Below are 20,154 nucleotides of genomic sequence, written 5' to 3'. Positions count from 1 at the left end.
CCGGCCAAAACAGCAGCCACCAGAGGCCCAGGATCACAGTGCGACCCAGGCCAAAGGTAAGTAATGGTGGGAGAGATTCGCGTGGTGGGCACTGTGGGAGAAGGAGCAGAGAGGGTTAACAGCATGGTCAGGGAGGGGTGGATAACAGTAGGTCCCCCCTTCCTGATGCTGGGTCCTTCAATCAGGCACTCAGTACCTTTGAGTGAGGGACCACCATGGGAGACCACAAGCAGCACAGTTCACTTGCCTTGCTGCTACACGTGGTGACAGGTCCACCTGCCGCTGTGTTAAGTCGTTGTTAATTGCCCATTGAAGGGCCTCAATTGACAGCAGGGCAGGAAGTCGAACCACGGGCCTTCATCCTCCGGACCTCATTTTGGCAGAGACGGAAGGCGGCGGGGTGCTCGGGTGCCACCCTCCTGCCTGGTTAAATGCCCTCCCCACCTCCAAACACGCCACAAGGGCATAAAATTCTGCCAACTGTACCTAATATAGACTAACCATGTGCAATCTTTCACCCCACCAACCCACAAACTATGTCAGTACAGACCACCCACTATCACAGACTCGATGGGTAGAATGGCCTCCAGGTGTGGTGTACTATTCTAAGCTTCTATGATTATATAACTAGCAGGAAGGATTGAACAGGCTGGGACTCTTTTCTCTAGAGGGTTGGCCTGATGGAGGTCTTTAAAATGATGAAAGTGCTTGGTAGGTTAGATGTAGAGAAGGTGTTTCCACTACTGGAAACGAGCGATGGTAAATATAAGATAGTCTCTAATAAACCCGATAAGGAAGTTAGGAGAAATTTCTTTACTTAGAGAGTAGTTAGAACGTGTAACCCACATGGAGTGGTTGAAGCAAATAGTATAGATGTACTTAAGGAGAAGCTAGATAAGTACATGAGGGAGAAAGGAATAGAAGGATATGTTGATGAAGTGATATGGAAAGGATGGAAGGAGGCTCAGGAGGAGAATAAACAGCAGCATGGACCAGTAGGGCTGAATGGTCTGTTTCTGTGCTGTAAATTCTATGTAATTCCAGATAATTCATACACTGTACACTGTACAATAGAGGGATAATCTCTTGTATGAACCCATACGTTTTACAATAGAGGAATAATCTCCTATGTAAACATGTAGGCTGGGATTTTACTGCCTCACATGTGTGGGTTGCCAAATGGGGGAGGGCCATAAAATTGGGCACTATGCATTGGGCACCATTCCTGGCATCGAGCTGCCTTCCCCCATCTCCGTCACAACTTAACCAGCAGCAGGGGAGGCGTTAAGGGGCCTGCCTATCCCTGGACCATTTAATGCCCTTAAAGTAGCCAATGAATAGCCATTTAAGGGCCTCCTCCTACCACCACTGGAATTTTACTGATGGCAGCTTTCACTGCTCGGGCCAGTGCCTGGGTAAGAAAGGGGAACCTCCTTTACAGTCTCCCTGTGCCCATCGGAGTCCCCCCTCCGAAGGTATTCCCACCCCTGTATTTCACCTCACCAGGGCCTTTAACATCAGGTTCCAGCAACAATCACCGGTTGGGACTGGTCCTAGCAGGGCTATCGCTCCCCATGGAACTGCTCAAACCAGAGAGCTGCTGACCAGCAGCTCGCAGTGCAGGACTTTGTCCCTCGTTGAGGGCAGAAAGCCCACCTCCTGGCCTGACAGTTATTAAATGGCAGTGGAACAAGCTGGTCAAGCAGGGGTGGGCTCACCTCCAACTTACACCAGGGGGTGGGGTCACAGCTCCAGAGTAAAATCCAGTCCATACAGTTAACAATAGAGGAATAATCTCCTACATAAACCCATGCATTTTACATAAGAGATTTAGGCCCAGGAGTTTGACTCTATGGACCTTTAGAAATGGTGGGCGGGACTCAAATGTGGAAGTCCTGCCCCTATTTTTGACAGATTCAATTTTTGTCAGCAGGGGAAGGAGGGGAAGGGGTGTGTTTCACACAGGAGAGAAACCCCAATTCAGCAGGGCCATTTGAACTTTTTATCTCTGTCCTGCCACAGACTGGGTACCAAGGTCTTTCCATAACAATGGGTGTGAAGGTTTCTCATTTACTTAGAAAGGCTATTAAATTGCTCACTCTCTTACAATAGCTTCCCTTTAGCAAATTAACCAGCATTTATCTCACTGCTTTTAGAACTTCATTCTAAAACAACATTAAAAGCATTTTTTTCAATCCTTTTCTATGGAGAAATGGCCAAACAATATTGGAAAATGTGATCGTATTCATAAACTGAAGGATGCCCAACAACAGAATCTCATGTATAAAGTTCTGTACACTTGTACATTCACTGTAGTGTTTATTTAGATCACATTGTCCTTCTGTTAGTAATTTACTTACATAAATTGGAGGACTCCTCTTTAAGAAGAAATATTTGGGGATCTCCACTTCCATCAAGTCCTTGGTGCACATTACTGTTTCATTGATTTCTGAATAAACAGAAGATGAGTTTACTTACTATACATTGACTGTGAATAAGGAATGTGTGGATTCTGAGGCAGCAGGGAGCTGACCACACAGAGAAATCCATCATCAAGCTTAACAGTCTTCAAGTCAAGTTACAGACAAATCCGCAACCACCCATTGCATTTCCATTCCTCCAATATATAGTGGGTTTGGGATTAGTGAGGCAGTGATGGAGGGTGGGTTGAGGTGGCTGAAAAAAGCTCTGCTGTCAACGAGACCAAAGGATGAGGCGAAGGGAGGAGTGGATTCAGGACAGAGCCAGAGGAGTATAATGTGACAGGAGAAGACTTGAGGTTGGAGGAAATTGCAAAGGTAGAAAGTGGAACAGCCGTGGAGGGATTTGAAGATAAGTCCTGGAGATCACATGGACCAAGATTATCTATAAAGCCACTTACCTAACAGTGACTCCACTTCAAAAAGGTCTTTAGGATGTTCTGAAGTTGTGAAAGACGCTAGTCTTTTTTTTTTACCTTCTCTGCTGCAGTCAGGACCCAGTGAGGACACAAAAAAGCAAAGTATTTTAAAATAGAGTGGGTTGGGAGGGGGAGGAAAGAGGAAGCCTATCAGTGAGAATGGTTTTGATAGGTTAGAAAAAACGAAACTGTAAACAGGATGTAGGCAGTTGCCCTTGGACACATTGGAGGGCAGATGCTGGAAAACCAGAAATGTGGCCACTGGAGTGTGGTAGTCCACAAAAGCAGCAGTGGGGCTGAAGCAGGAACAGTGGTGGGCAGCATCTTGCAGAGAGGAATAAGTGGTTCATGATAGGAAGGATGTGGGGGTTGAGCCACAGCTTAGGGTTGAACACATTGCCAAGACTCGGCACAGTTTTGTTCAGCTTAGCAGAGGCCAAAAATTAATAGCTTTGGTCTTCCCAATGTACAACTGAAGGAGATTGTGATTAACTAAAAATTTGTGTTGGGCCGGCAGTATAACAGCATGGCTGTGAGAAGTGGTAGAGAGGTAGAGCTAGGTGTCATAGAATCATAGAATGATACAGCACAGAAAAAGACCATTCAGCCCATCGTGTCTGTATCAACTCTTAGAAAGAGCTTTCCAATTAGTCTCGCTACGTTTGCATTTTCCCCATAGCCATGCAAAATTCACCACTTCAAGTATTTATCCAATTCCCTTTTGTAAGTTATAGTGTTTTGAGGTTCAGCATAACTTCCTTGCCCTTGTATTTGTAAAGCCATAGAACCTGCGAGCTGTCGAAGTACATGCAAAATAACCTCTTCTTTTTCTTGCGTTCCTTGCCCGAAGGCAGGTCCAACCCAAAGCGCCACAACCTCTACCTCGTGTAGAGCAAGCAGGCAGGTCCCAAATCCACCCCAGCCAGAATGGGGATCAAACCTCGTGCTGTTGGCACCAATCTGATCCACACCAGTCGTCCTGCCTCCTGAGCCAACCTGCCCCCAAGGGGTCTGAATTGCTGTGGCAACTACACTTTTACATGCATTTTGTAGCCTGGAGCTATGGATAATGATGGCTCCAATTTTTTTTTCAAAACATAGCTGACCAGGAATCTCTCTTGCTCTTACCACCTTCCATTTGCATATTTTGGAAGGATTTGCAAGTTGATACTCAACCTGTTTGTTCATGTTATGAACACACCTTCCTTGGCCATTAAGTCCTGGAGTGGGACTTGAACCCAGAGCTTCTGGTTCAAAGGCAGGAATGCACCACAAGGCCACCTGTCGAACAGACCCACTGCCCACAAATGAAGTTGCTGAGGAGCAGCATACAAGAGGAGCCAAGCATATGTCAGTTGTGGCTCAGTTGGAACCACTTTCACTGCTGCTGTGCTACACTGTCAGAGGTGCTGTCTTTCAGATGAGATTAAACCGTCTACCCTCTCAGATGGATCTGAGATCCCATTGCACTATTTAACAGAGAGGAATTATCCCCAAAGTCCTGTCTAATATTTATCCCTCAGTACTGAGAGATAAAGAGACATGCTATTGAAGCTTTTCGCCTTGTACTCATCAGGACAGATTCGCAAGAATACCAAATCAAAAGGGATTCTGTCCTGATGAGTGCAAGATGAAAAGCTTCGACAACATGTCTCTTTTTTCAGCAATAGTCAAGTTCTGTACTACCAAGCGACTATTTATCCCTCAGCCAATATCACTAAAGCAGATAACCTGGCCATTATATTTTTGGTGTTTATTGAGACCTTGCTGTGTGTAAATTGGCTACCACATTGCCTGCATTGAAAAGTGACCACACTTCAAAAAGTATTTAATTGTCTGTAAAATGTTGTGGAATTTCCTGCGGTGATGAAAGGTGCTGTATAAATCAAAATCTATCTTCTCCATAAAGTAAAGGAGAGACCAATGGAGAGGGATGATTGAAAAGGGCAATGGACGTGGTCGGCGTGGTCAACAATGTCAAAGGCTGAAGAGAGATCATGGAGGGCAAGGAGGCCGCAGTCCAAGAGGAGTTCATTTTTAACCTTGACTAGCGCTACAGTGATGCTGTGAGATGGGGTGAAAACCAAGCTGATTATGGAAATAAAAACAAAAAACTGCGGATGCTGGAAATCCAAAACAGAAACAGAATTACCTGGAAAAACTCAGCAGGTCTGTCAGCATCGGCGGAGAAGAAAAGAGTTGACGTTTCGAGTCCTCATGACCCTTCAACAGAACTGAGTAATATTAGGAGGCTGGTGAAATATAAGCTGGTTTAAGGTGGGGTGGGGGGGGAAGTTGGTGGGGGGTGGTGTTGGGGTTGGTTGTAGGGACAAGCAAGCAGTGATAGGAGCAGATAATCAAAAGATGTCACAGACAAAAGGATCAAAGAGGTGTTGAAGGTGGTGATATTATCTAAATGAATGTGCTAATTAAGAATGGATGGCAGTACACTCAAGGTACAGCTCTAGTGGGCAGCAAGCCAAGGACAGACATGTGGGCAAGAGAGCAGGGTGGAGGTCCATCCTGGTCCACTCCTCCATCACCCCCTACTCCTCAACCCCCACCTATGGCACCTCCCCATGCCCACGCAAAAGATGCAATACCTGCCCCTTCACTTCCTCTCTCCTCACCGTCCAAGGGCCCAAACATTCCTTTCAAGTGAAGCAGCATTTCACTTGCATTTCCCCTAACTTAGTCTACTGCATTCTTTGCTCCCAATGCGGTCTCCTCTACATTGGAGAGACCAAACGTAAACTGGGCAACCGCTTTGCAGAACACCTGCGGTCTGTCCGCAAGAAAGACCCAAACCTCCCTGTCGCTTGCCATTTTAACACTCCACCCTGCTCTCTTGCCCACATGTCTGTCCTTGGCTTGCTGCATTGTTCCAGTGAAGCCCAACGCAAACTGGAGGAACAGCACCTCATCTTCCGACTAGGCACTTTACAGCCTTCTGGACTGAATATTGAATTCAACAACTTTAGATCTTGAACTCCCTCCTCCATCCCCACCCCCTTTCCGTTTCTTCCCCCTTCCTTTTGTTTTTTTCCAATAATTTATATAGATTTTTCTTTTCCCACCTATTTCCATTATTTTTAAATCTATACCTTTTATGCCCTGTTAGTCTTTCCACCCCAATCCCACTAGAGCTGTACCTTGAGTGTCCTGCCATCCATTCTTAATTAGCATATTCATTTAGATAATATCACCACCTTCAACACCTCTTTGATCCTTTTGTCTGTGACATCTTTTGATCACTGCTTGCTTGTCCCTACAACCACAACCCCCCCCACCCCTCCTACTTCTCTCCCCCCACCCCCCCACCCCACCTTAAACCAGCTTATATTTCACCCCTCTCCGAATATTACTCAGTTCTGTTGAAGGGTCATGAGGATTCGAAACGTCAACTCTTTTCTTCTCCACCGATGCTGCCAGACCTGCTGAGTTTTTCCAGGTAATTCTGATTATGGGAAAGGTGGACATGCAGCTGACAGATGACAACACACTCCAGGACATTAGCTAGGAAAGAGAGGTTAGAGAAGGGCCACTAGCTGAAGAGGATAAGACAGGTAAATATATTGCTGGAGAATGGGTCCAGATATTCTGAGCACTTTATTGCCCATTTCCAGTAGTTTAAGATTCATAGGGCACCAAGGGACACACAATGAATGAAAATGGGGTGATCTACAGATTAGTTTATAGCAAGGTTGGGGGGGGTGCAGTGGTGTGCTTGAAGGAGAACTTACAGAATCTTTCCAAGCTATTGATCATGGAAGTTGTGTTTGAACCAAATGTCTGGAATAGGGAAGCAGATTGACTGGACTTTTTTGCAGCGGCAACAGATGGTATTCAGGGATAGATATCCCATATTAGCCTGTCTGTAGATGTCTCGAAAAGGCAGAGCCTTCCCCTTGCACCACTCTGCCTGCAGTCAGCATGTTCACCCTGCTGGCCTGGCACTCCAATTTCTTCTTCCTACATCCCTCGCTAAATCTTTCTGTCTCTTTCTCTCTACCATCAAGGCACTCCTTAAAACCTACCTCTTTAACCAAGCTTTTGATCGCTTGTCCTATTGTCTTCTTACGTGGGTGGTGATAATGCTCCTGTGAAGCACCTTGGGATGGTCTACTATGTTACAGGCGCTATATAAATGCAAGCTATTGTTGTTGTACAGGCCGGGCAACAGAGATCCTCCCTGAACAACAAAAGCCATGAAGCACGCAGCAAACTGTCAATAGACTGGACTGAAATACCCTCCCAGGACCTATCGAGGCTCATGAAGCAATCATTCAGAATACCAGCTGTCTGCTCTATATGAGCATAAAAACAGTGACACACAGATGAAGACTCTCTGTTCCATCCAGTTTGTCACACACAATTATGTTAACTTGTGACCATTCTCCAAACAGATCCAAGTCCACCTATAATTTGTATGGTCCAATCATCTAATTCAAAACAGTATAACTACATTTTGCCTACTTCCTTCCAGTCAGTTCTCAATCCAACTCACAAATACAGAGGTTTTGTTCTTATAGGGAAGCCTCTTGTGCGCTACCTTGTCAAAAGCTTTTTTTAAAGTCTAAGTAAACAATATCTTCTGGGCTTCCCTCATCCACCATCTTGGTGACATTTTCAAAAAATACAGTCAGATTTGAAAGATATTACCTTTTTATGAAGCCATGCTGGGTGTCCCTAATAAGTCACTCTCTATCCAAGCAATCACACATTGCATCCTTAATGGTTCCCTCAAGTATCTCCCCTATTATTAATGAGATCCATTTAATTGGCCTACAGTTCCCGGGTCCATCTCACCACCTATAATAATCCTGATAGCAGCATTTTCTTTTTATATCAGTGTGGACCTGGGGTCATGGAATCATAGGGCGGAATTTAAATGGTATTCACAAACAGCGGCAGAAACACCCAATAAAACTGTGAAACAGAGAGAGCAAGAGAGCAGGCACACTCCAAAAAATAAACAAGCTCTCATAAATCACGGCATAAATGATAGTTAAAGTTACTCCTAGTTCTCAGTAAATCTGTATAAGAGTGCTTTGCCCCTAGTTTGACAGGCACACAGTGCTGGCCTCACTAAAAGTGTACAATGCATCAAAATCCCTGGTGCAGCATAGAGGCACCACCCAAACATCCTCAAACAAACTGCTATATGGAGATATCAGTCATGGCTCAGTTAATAACACTCACAACTCCAAGTCAGAAGGTTAAGGGCTCAAGTCCCACTCCAAAAACTTGAGCACAACAAACTTAAGCTAACACTTTAATGCAGTACTGAGGGAGTGCTGCACTGTCTGAGATGCTGCCTTTCAGGTGAGATGTTAAACCAAAACCCTGTCTGCCTTCCAGGTGGATGTAAAAGATCCCTTGACACTTTAGAAGAAGAGTAGGGGAGATCTCCCCAGTATCCTGGCAAATATTAACAGGTTATTATCATATTGCGGTTTGTGGTATCTTGCTGTTTGCAAATTTGATCACAGCATTTCCTGCAACAGTGACTACCCTTCAAATTTTAATTTATTTGTTGTAAAGTGCTTTGGAACATCCTGAGATTGTGAAAGGCGCAATTAAGTCTTGCATCCTTTTACCTGTCCTCACACATCTATCACCACATGGAGATATTGGCCCCCAGCTCTGTCATGGTATTTGCCATTCTGTCAGTACAGTTCATTCCACCTAGGACTGATTCCAATGCACCAGGAATCTGAACCCTTTCCTTCTTACACCATCCCTGTACCTGCAAATTCACTGCATTAAATTGGCTGCCTCTGGACTAGAAGGTGCAAGGCACTGATTGTAAATCTGCATTTACTATCTTGGAACTCCTACTTCTACATAAGTTCTACAATTGCATACTCACCTCCCATGTACCCTGGGCTTCAATAAGTAATCATAAGAATGGCATACAGAGGTAAAGGAGCATTATCTAATGATCATTCTATCCGACAAACATTGGAATACTCCCAGAATACTTGGGCAAGAAAAGTAAAATTTGCTTTATTAATTACAGTGTATCCATTGTGTGTAAAGATAGATAGGGAAACAGATAAATAGACAAATATATAGAGATACAGGTAGATACATATATGGATATACGGATAGACAAATACATGAATATACAGATAGACAAATATATAGATATACCGATAGACAAACATAGATACATAGATAGATAAATATATAGATATCCAGACAGACAAACAGACAGATATAGACATACAGCTATAGACAGACTAAAAGGTAAACAGCTATGGGCATATAGATGGATAAAAACATCATTAAACAGTCATAAATTCAAGAATCAAAAGAAGAATTGCAGACTGTACCAAAGGAAATTGAAAGTGAGAGAGAACAATCCACCTGCAGGCTGTTGGCCAGTTCTGGGATTGCTCAGCGTGTTGTGTGAAAGTAGCTGGGAGAGACATGTTGCTGCTTCATTACAGTACTCACCCTTGGCTGCATTAGGAAATGGTAAAGTCAAAGCTGGGAAGAGCATCAATACGAATGGCAGGTTTAAGCAACCCATTAAGGTGCTGGTGCAATTCTCAGTCTCGATATGAAATGTTTGGACACTGAGGAATAGGGATCTGTTTTACCCTCGCACTTCGGATCAACTCATTCCTCTTTTCCCTTGAAATCTCACTTAAATCCTGAGCGCCTTTTTCAGCTTTAACTACCCACTTGGACCACATCCAGTTGCTGAGATTCTGAAGGTGAATAGGACAAGCTTGTGGCAGCCTGGGTAACAGTTACACACAGAGAAACTCTCACTAGGCATTCAATGAAACAAACAGCATCAGCTCAATGGGACAATTCTCCAGGCTGACGAAGGACAATGGGATGTGAGTGACAGGCAGGAAGGCAATGACTCCAAGCGCTGCTCCCTCACTGTTGCCTTCTTAGGAACCTGAAGCAAGCCCCCGGGAAGAACTAATGATCTTTCTGTAGCTGTTGTCAGTTACATGGAGTCAGCAATGACTCATCTCTGAGTCAAAAGGCCGTGGGTTCAAACCCTGCTCCAGAGATTTCAGCACGTAATCCAGGCTGACACTCCAGCGTCGTACTGTCGGAGATGTTGTCTTTCTGATGAGACATTAAACCAAGACCCTTTCTGTCTTAAAAACAAAAAACTGCGGATGCTGGAAATCCAAAACAAAAACAGAAATACCTGTAAAAACTTAGCAGGTCTGGCAGCATCGGCGGAGAAGAACAAAGTTGACATTTCAAGTCCTCATGACCCTTCAACAGAACTAAGTAAAAATAGGAGAGGGGTGAAATATAAGCTGGTTTAAGGTGGGGGGGTGGGGGGAGAGAAGTTGGGGGGAGGGGTGGTTGTAGGGACAAGCAAGCAGTGATAGGAGCAGATAACCAAAAGATGTCACAGACAAAAGAACAAAGAGGTGTTGAAGGTGGTGATATTATCTAAACGAATGTGCTAATTAAGAATGGATGGCAGGACAGGCAAGGTACAGATAGCTCTAGTGGGGTTGGGGTGAAATAAGACTAAAAGGGCATAAAAGGTATAGATTTAAAAATAATGGAAATAGGTGGGAAAAGAAAAATCTATATAAATTATTGAAAAAAACAAAAGGGAGGGGGAAGAAACGGAAAGGGGGTGGGGATGGAGGAGGGAGTTCAAGATCTAAAGTTGTTGAACTCAATATTCAGTCCGGAAGGCTGTAAAGTGCCTAGTCAGAAGATGAGGTGCTGCTCCTCCAATTTGCGTTGAGCTTCACTTTCTGTCTTCTCAGGTGTACATAAATGTCCACGACACTATTCAAAGAGTAGCAACTATTTATATTTATATAAGGCTTTAAATCTAGTAAAACATCCCAAGGTGCTCCAAAGAGCCATTATAAAACAAATATGACACTAGGGTTGCCAACTCTGTTGGAATCAATCAGAGCCGCAGGGCTACAATGTTGCACTTTTGGAAGCAAAGCAGCCGCATCCGATCAATGGCCAGCTGGAGTGTCTGAACCTTCGGCAAGCACTGAGGACGCAGTCGCAGGCCCCACATATACGCACCAGTGTCAGCAACCTACATTAAAGATGGTGCAGACAAAATTAACAAAGATGGCAAGTCCCGTCTGCACCGTCTGTTCCCTTTGCCATTGATGTTGTAGTTTAAAACCTCCTGGAAGGCTTTCTTTTGCCACTGGGAAATTAATGTCAATTCCAGAAGACTCTCGGCCATTCTGAGGTCATAAAAGATGCAGTAGAGATGTCATGGGACCCTTTTCAATTTCAGCTTTACACTGAACCCGATCTGGTGAGAATTTGGAATGACCTGATCGCGTTGGCAACTTCACACCAGGGCAGTGCCCAAAACTGATGTATATTGAATGGAAAGTGGCACGGGAGATGCAGCCTTAATATCAATTCAAGCGATGATTTATTCCCTGAACACTAAAATCGTCACCAACAGCTCTTCTGTTTGCCCAGGTTTTGCTTCACTGGTTGCGGATCTCGTTGCTGAAACCCGACTAATGCCTGGTGTTTTAATTTAATGGCTGAAACCGCACAGATTCAGTGTTAATTGTTCAGGTGCAGTGCCCCGAACAAATCCCAGGCCGGAGACATCGCTGGAAAGTATTGGCTTCATTCATTGCTTAGATTTATATGTGGGAGAATTGGCTGAGAGGCCTAAATAGCTTTTGTGTTAACATAACTCTGAAGTTGTACAAGAATCTGTGGGCTGCAATAAAAATGTTACTGGGCTTTCTCGTACTGTGACCATTCACATTTGTATTTGTTAAACACCTATAAAATGATTGGCAGCAAAAGACAAACATTTCCCACCATTCCCTGTCTGTGTTACTCTTCACACAAACTAAAAGCCACAGGAATGTATCTACAGACTGTTTTATACTTCATATTGGATTATACAAGGTGACAGGGCAAAAAGCGAGTTAAAAATTTAACATTTTTTGCTCTTCAAAGGTAAAACTTAAGATGAACAATCAGACACATTCACATTCTCACTCAGATTCACATGTGGCAGTGGCAGTCTCTGTCTTTAAAGACAATGGTTTTCACTGTGATAGTCAACTCCCTGTCAAACATCACCTGGTGTGACGCCGGAGCCCCACTCTTACATGGCAGTCTCTACCGCATTTGCTGCAGAGGAAGGTGCATGATTCGCTGGCCTCTGTTTTCTCTGGGCCCTCTTCTTGGCCAGCGGAGCTTTTCATTTCTGCTTGCCTCTTCAAATGCTCTTCTAGACAGTCAGCCTCCCGAGATCACAGCCGTCGGTGACTGTCTCCCAGTGGTCAGTGTCAATGTGCACCGTCTTCATATCTCATTTGCAGATGTCCCTATAGCAGAGGTATGGACACCCAGGAAGTCGTGACTCAGTGCCCTGTTCACTGTACAGAAGGTCTTTGGCCATATGGCTATTATCCATCCAATGAATGTGGCCAAGCGATGCAGGCATCATTGGTTTAGCAATGAGTGTATACTGATGGAATTAGCACAGCAAAGGCGGAAACTACAACCTTTTCTCCTACCTAGCATAAGTTGCCCAGGTCTCACCACTAGAGGAGTGCACTGAGGATCCAGGCTGGTTAGACTCTCAGTTTGGTGTTCTCAGTCAGGATGCTGTTGTGCCACACTCACTTACCCAGCTTGGACATAATAGCTGCAGCTTTTGCAATCAGTGTGTTGATTTCAGCATCAAGTGACAGACTCCTGGGGCAGAATTTTACCCTTGTCGGGCGAGCTCAGTGGGGGAGGGCGGGGCCAGTCGGGAAGCCGACCGCCGTCCACGATCGGGGCCAGACCGCGATTTCATTCTGGCAGGCCAATTAAGGCCCGCCCAGCATGAAATGCGAGCGGCAGCGCTGAGCGCTGCCTGTGCAGGCGGGGGAGGAGGGTGAGCGCAAACGTCGTGCATGCGTGCGAGTGCGTACTTGAAAATCTCCCTGAGGCACAGAGTTGCCGCATGGAGATGAACAGTTTTAAAAATTAGAAATAAAGATTTTTAAAATTTTATATATGTCCCCTTATGTGACTGTCACGAATAGGGGGTACATGTTATAAATTAAATTTAAAAATTTTTATTTTATTTTTATTTGATGTTGCAAACCTCATCCCGCCCATGGATAAGGTTTCGAAAAAAATGAAAAGACTGCTTGTCCTTTACGCCTTATGGTTGGCGGGAGGTGAAAAATTTGTTTCAATGACCTTATTAATGGCTGTTTAATTGTTGGTGGTGCGCTGCCGACTCCAGTGCAAGCCCGCCGACTGAAATATCGCATGACTGCATGTTGACATCGGGACACTCACCTGACATCAACATGCGTTATTTTACACTCAAGTGGGTTGGGTGCGCACCTGCCTGCCAGGGTAAAAGTTCTGCCCCTGGTGATTGTGGGGCTTAGATATGTGAAGATATCAACAACCTCCAGCATCACATTATGCATGCTGCTGGATGGCCGTATGGCAACTTCCTGGACCATGACATCTATCTTCCTGAGGCAAAACCAATCTCTTTACAGGCATGAGAGTCTTTGATTTTACGATTCTCACTCAGATTCACATACATACACACACACTCACAATCAACTTCAGGATGTCCCAAAGCACTTTGCAGCCAATTTAAGCATTTTTTAAAGTATTGTTTCTGTATTGTAGATCAATGTAGCCAATGATGTAATGTAGCCAATTTGCATACAGCAAATTTTAAGTAATATTGAGGGATAAAAGTTGGCCAGGATACTGGTGACAACACCCCTGCTCTTCTTTGGAATATTGCCATGGCATCTTTTACGTCCATCTGAGAAGGCAGATGGGCCTCAGTCTAATGACTTGTCCAAAAGACAGTAGTTGCAACAGTGCAGTTCTCCCTCAGTACTGCACTGGAGAGTTGACCTAGATATTTGTGCTCAAGTGCCTGAAGTGAGGATTGAACCCATGACTTCCTGACTCAGAGGCAAGTATGCTACCAAACAACCTGCAGCTGACATCTGATGCATCAGGCATCTGTTGGATCTGGGAGCATCCTATTGATATAACAGTGCTAGCTGGCAAAGAGCCACATGCCTAAGCATTGAGGGCAGTGCCACCCCTCTACTGCAATTTGGCTGCAGATGCGCTGGCTTCATATGACAAAGCTCTGTAACTGGGGCCCTGCTGACCCATATTGAAATGGAGGAAGTCGCTCTTGGTCATTAGCAGCCACAAACAAGATCTCTGCCGCCTTCTTTCAATCGGCACCACTTTCTTCTCCTTCTTTCAATCGGCACCACTTAAAACCACAAAATTCTGTACTTCAGGGACTTTCAAAATAACTTATATCAAAGAACAAAGCACAATAGTGCCCCCAGCCATCCCTGAAATCAGAACTGTAGCATCAATGGGAAAAATCTGTAATAAAAGCAAAATTGCACTAAAAATATGAACATTGAAACAAATACTTGCTAAACCTGAGGAACTTCTTCACAAGATAAGCTTCTGGTCTCCATCAAGGTATCTCTCTCAAACTAACTACTACTTTCCCATTTCTAAAAAGCATGAGTTCGATGACTCAGAAGCAGGCATCACAATTTGGAACAATGCAATATTTATTTAGAAATGAGCGGCTCCTTTCCCCAAAAAGGACCATGAAGGCGGCAAGTTACACAATATAGATCACTGACATCTTACCTTACCGTAGCCCCCTGAACAAAGGTGGACTGGCTGTGAAGGAGGTACCATCTGTAAAATCCAATTATGTTTTGTCTTCCTGAGCTGAATTGTCCCCATTCACACAGAACATTCTGAATTGCTAGCTTTAAGATGAACACATACCAAGAATACAAGGCAGACTGGCTTATTTTCCAAATTTCACATCTGCTTGCATTTCACCATCTTGTCACAATTAAACTTAAAAGTACTCAAATCATTAAAAACGGCACCTTCTGAAGTCATTGTAAAATACTTTGCTTTTATAAAGTGTAGTTTATTTTAAAAGGGTGAAGCAATAGAATGTTTTTTTTTAAAACTTACAGAGCAAGGATTATATTAACCTGTGGAAAAAGGGTCAGTGAAGAATGCTGAAATAGTAACAATTCCCCAACTTGGGTGGGGCAGGAGGAATGTGCACACCAACAGCAAAATCATTGCCAAAAATGAGTCGCTTTTCTAATTATGAAGTGCTAGTTTTACTATTAGTCAATGAGCTCTGCACGTAGCAATGGAAGTGTCTAATGTCCTAAATCAAACTAAGAATAACCACACACACACGTCATATTGAGTGAAGCTTCCAGGATACTTTTCATCACAGATTGCCTCTTTTAGCACTTCTTGTAGCTTTGAATGTCTGTGTTATTCTCTTCTGCATTTCTTGTAAAATGACATGAGCGCATTAATACTGGGGTTGGGGAATTAAATAGTCAGCATGCATTTTGAAAAAATTCTACACATTTTAGGCAAATTTCCTTCATAAATCCGAAAAGAAATTTAAAAAGGAGGAAAGAAAGAGGTGGAAATCAAGAATAAGGAACAAGGAAGGAAAAAATTGGTAAGGAAAAGAGAAAAGACTTGTATTTATATGGTCATTATTACACTATGAATGTGTTATGTTTGGTTCACATGTTTGACAGTTCAGATGATTATACAATGCACAACTTAACCCAAGATCAAAGTTCAACAATATGCTGCACCTTACACGTCTGGAACCTCACAATGTGCCAGCCATACTCAATGGGTAGCACTCTTGCTCAGTCAGCAGGTGCAGATTCAAGCTCCATTCCAGAGACTCGACAAATTCCAGGCTGACAATCCAGTGCAGTACTGAGGGAGTGCTCCACTGTCAGAGGTGCCATCTTTCAGATGGGACATTTAAACAATAGACACGTCTGCCCTCTCCGATGGACGTGAAAGGTTGGGTATTTTGAAGAGCAGGGAATTCTCCTCCCTTGTGTCCTTTTTGAAGGAACATTTATCCCTCAATGAACACCTACAATTATATTTATTTGATTGCAGCTTGTGAAAGCTTGCTGTGCATTAATTGGCTGGCACATTTTCTACATTATAGCAACTACCACATTTCAAAAGTACTTCATTAGCTGTCAAGTGCTTTGAGACATCCTGAACTTGTGAAAACTGCTTTATAAAGTCCATCTTTCTTGCAGTGTGGTTCGGTTCAGCTCAAAGATTTAAAACTTTCACCTTGAATGATTAGATCTCCTGTGTGTTTTGATGTGCCAGAGTTCTAGCTTCTAATTTAAGAATAAAAGCTCATGAGAGCTTCAATATCCATTCAGGTATCAATCCTGGAGTTTTTCAGATGGTTCATTTACTGGAACATTCTTCATATTAACAGCTGGAGGGAAAAGCTCACAAAATAATTCCCCCACTAATTTTCTTACAGTTAGGAAAACAAAAATCACGAGGAAACATTTTATTCAATTTTTACAACTGCTGAACAAATACATTAAGCAAATGTGGTCACAGCAATGAATAATGCAATGAGGAGTGAAATTGATCCCACTGATAACTTAACAAAAACAAGACAAAGAGTACAAAATGGGAAATCTCGCTTAGTTAAGACAGGAAGATGTTTGTTAAATTTATCAACATGAGGAATTTCTCCCCAAACTGTGTAATAAATAATGTATCAATGGGTAAAATAATTCTTTAACACCTCCAATCTCCTGAACATGGAGAAAGAAAAACACAGCCTTATTCATGTGAACATATTACAAGTAGCAATAGTTGATCAACAGCGAGAAATCCCCTCCTGATATTATTTTTTCATGTTGTGATTTGAAAATAATTGTGAATGGGAGCTTGATCTTGCTCAGTCAGTTAAAATTATGGTCTGATTTTTCTTAACAAGGATCTTATCCTATCAAGTCAATCTTGCCGCTTGACCTTTTACATCTGAAGCTTGTATGGGAATACGAGATAATTAATAAGGTAAGAGAAACCCTCGCACCCTCTACCAACCAAATTCTCCTATTAAAGTCCATCCTCCTTACTATTTCAGTGTCAGCTTGGCTCATCTGTCAGCACTCATACCTCTGAGTCAGAAGGTTTTAGACTCAAGCCATGTTCCAGGACTTTACCATAATCTAGGTCATAACTTGAGTGCAGTCCTGAGAAAGTGCTTTACTGTCAGACACGCCATCCTTAAGATCCATTCATGGGATGTGTCACTGGCAAGGTCAACAATTGTTGCCCATCCCTAATTCCCATCTTTTGGATAAGACGTTAAACCGAGGTCCCATCCACTGTCGCAATGAATGCCTTTCAAGAGCACAGGAGCTGTCCCAGTGCCTTGCTAAACATTTATCCCTCCACCAATATCACCAAAGTAGATTATATGATCATCTTTCTCATTGCTGTTTGTGTACAATTAGCTGGCATATATAAACAAGAGTAACTACCCTTCAAATGTAATCCAATGGCAGTGAACAATGCTTTGGGACATCCTGTTGACATGAAAGCTACTTTTATTTTTCTTATTCTATTTGAACCCTCCCACTGAAATCTATCTCCCTACACCCAAACTCTCCTAAAGTTCATCTCATCTAACCTCTCCTGTCTGAAAGATTTTATTTTCTTTCACTGGATGTGGGCATTGCTGGCTAAGCCAGTATTTTTTGCCTATCCCTAAGTTCCCTTGAGCAGGTGGAGGTGAGCCGCTTCTTGAACCGCTGCGGTCCATCTGATGCGGGTACACCCATAGTGTTGCTGGAAAGGGAGTTCTAGGATTTTGATCCCATGATAATGAAGGAATGGCAATGTGGTTCCAAGACAGGATGGTGTGTGGCTTGGAGGGGAACTTGCATCCATCCATATAATATCCCAGCTTTTTCAAAGTCCATTGCTTCACCAGCCAAATTTTCCTATCAAAGTCCAATCCCCAATACACAAACTTTCCTATCTCATTATTCAATAGTAACCTAAAAACCCCTTTGATAGATTATTCCAAAAATCAGAGTTGATTTCATATTAAAGACATTGTAGGAAGATTTGCTCTAATACCTATTCATAACATCATAAAGAAAAGTATGAACAACATGCTTCATCACAGACCCTCCTCCAGAATATTTGGTGGGCCAGAACTTGCTGTCAAAATAGTGCTTAAAAGGGAATTCATTGCCACAGAAGGCTGTGGAGGCCCGGTCATTGAGTGTATTTAAGACCGAGATAGATAGGTTCTTGATTGGTAAGGGGATCAAAGGTTACGGGGAGAAGGCGGGAGAATGGGGTTGAGAAACTTATCAGCCATGATTGAATGGCGGAGCAGACTCAATGGGCCGGTTGGTCTAATTTCTGCTCCTATGTCTTATGGTTTTAAATAGTACAGCAATTTTAGGCAAGGAACAAATGCATGGTCAAATGTGATTTTTTTTAAATTCTTTCATGGGATGTGGGCATCACTGGCAAGACCAGTATTTGTTGCCCATCCCTAACTGCCCTTGAACTGAGTGGCTTGCTAGGCCATTTCGGAGGGCAGTTAAGAGTCAACCACACTGTTGTGGATCTGGAGTCACATGTAGGCCAGATCAGGTAAGGATGGGGAATTTTCTTCCCTAAAGGGCATTAGTGAACGAGATGGGTTTTTACAACAATCGATGATATTTTCATGGTCACCATTACTGAGACTAGCCTTCAATTCCAGATTAGTTATTGACTGAATTTAAATTCCTCTAGCTTTGTCCCCAGAGCATTAGCCTGGGTCTCTGGATTACTAGTCCAGTGACATTGTCACTACACCATCGTCTCCCCCTATCCAAGATTTGCTGTCCAAGTTGCTTGACTCCGCCATTAGCTTCATGAAAACGGCATCTCACTTTTAGCCTCCCCTTCTTTTTAAAAGAACCTTGCTGTATTTACCCTTTAAACTCACCACAGAGAGTTAATTCTGGTCATTTCTAGTATGAGAAGACTTTTAATGACGTGTTAAGTGGTAATTACTGTCAATCAACCTCTCTGGTGCCAGAAATTAACGAGTACCAGTAGAATTTCATTCCTTCAGGTATTACATTTCTGAGGAAGATTTTAAAAAGGCCAAATTTTAAATATTTTGCTTACTTTCCTTGCCTTTTTTTTTCTCTCAATCTAATCTTTCTTTCCCTGCATTTCTGTTTTTGTACTTGACATTGAATTAAGCCCCGTTAATTTACACTCCTTCACAATCCTTTCTGTGTTTATTTCCCAATCTTACAGCACACTGGTTAAGCAAATGCCCTGTTGTTTGCCCTGTTCACTCAGGTCACTGATGCCTCACTTCTCTCACTGTGCCATTATCAGCTCACATTTTTAGCAAAAATGTTTTGAGCTGAAAAGTGTAAGGGAAGTCTAACTGATGGCAGATGCCATTAGATGCCCTGCTACAGCAAAATTTGAGCCAACTGTTTCATTATCGACCTTCCCCATTGTGATTCAATGTTTCATTCTTGACCTTGGTCCTTCACGCGGTATTGAACATCTCACTAGACATTCCCTTTTGTATTTAACATTCCAAAATTTGGGCTTATTAATAAACAAAACAAGAACAGAATTTCTCCCTTAATTTGATTTTACTTGTGGTTCAGGTTTGTTTCAATTTCATTATTGTCCGGGTGGAGTTCGAGTCCTTTTCTTAATGATGCTCAGACTCCACAATAAATAATAAAGCAGGAGGTATACGTTATTAATCTTCAGTGCTGAAGTCAATGATCCTCTTTCATTCATCTGTAGTCCTCTCTTCCTCTGAGAAGAGATCTGCCAGGTCCCCCACAGTCAGGACAGAAGCTTCCGACTGTACAATTACCGACTTGTTGTGACTAAAGATCAATTCAGAAAGAAAAATCATATTAATTAATTTCTAAATCATTGAACGATTACAAAATGTGGAAGGTTTTTTTTGTTTTCTTAAAGAAATAAATTGTATTTATATGGTGCCTTTTACAACCTCAGAACGTCATAGCGTGTTTTACAGCCAATGAAGTACTTTTGAAGTGCAAAACTATTGTAATGTAAGAAATACAGCATCCAATATTTGCACAGCAGGATCTCACAAACAACAATGAAATAAATGACCAGATAATCTATTTTAAATGTTGGCTGAGGGATAAATGTCAACTCGGTCACTGAGTAGAACTTATTTGACAACAGCAAACTGAGGTAGCACTGCACTGTCTGAGGTGTGATCTTCCAGATGAGATGTTAAACAGAGGTCTAGTCTGCTCTCCCAGATGGGAAGAAGAGATCCCATTGGACTATTTCAAAGGACAGCAAGGGAATTCTCCCCTGTGCCCTGACTAATA

At 42.9% G+C, this 20,154-nt stretch overlaps 1 protein-coding gene across 1 annotated transcript in view; it reads right to left on the bottom strand.

Annotated features, from left to right (window-relative positions):
• Positions 1 to 16,280: 16,280 nt before the first annotated feature.
• The window catches only part of shprh (SNF2 histone linker PHD RING helicase), a 110,064-nt gene continuing 106,190 nt past the window's right edge, over positions 16,281 to 20,154 (bottom strand). The window contains exon 31 of the mRNA XM_078541786.1: positions 16,281 to 19,671. Within this exon, the coding sequence (XP_078397912.1) occupies positions 19,572 to 19,671 (100 nt within the window). The 3' untranslated portion in view covers positions 16,281 to 19,571. The remainder of the gene's footprint in view (positions 19,672 to 20,154) is intronic.

The sequence above is a fragment of the Cetorhinus maximus genome, chromosome 5, assembly GCF_964194155.1.
Source record: "Cetorhinus maximus chromosome 5, sCetMax3.hap1.1, whole genome shotgun sequence".
Taxonomy (NCBI): domain Eukaryota; kingdom Metazoa; phylum Chordata; class Chondrichthyes; order Lamniformes; family Cetorhinidae; genus Cetorhinus; species Cetorhinus maximus.
Note: the sequence above shows the minus strand (reverse complement) of the source record. Positions and strands in the feature narration are given on the sequence as shown.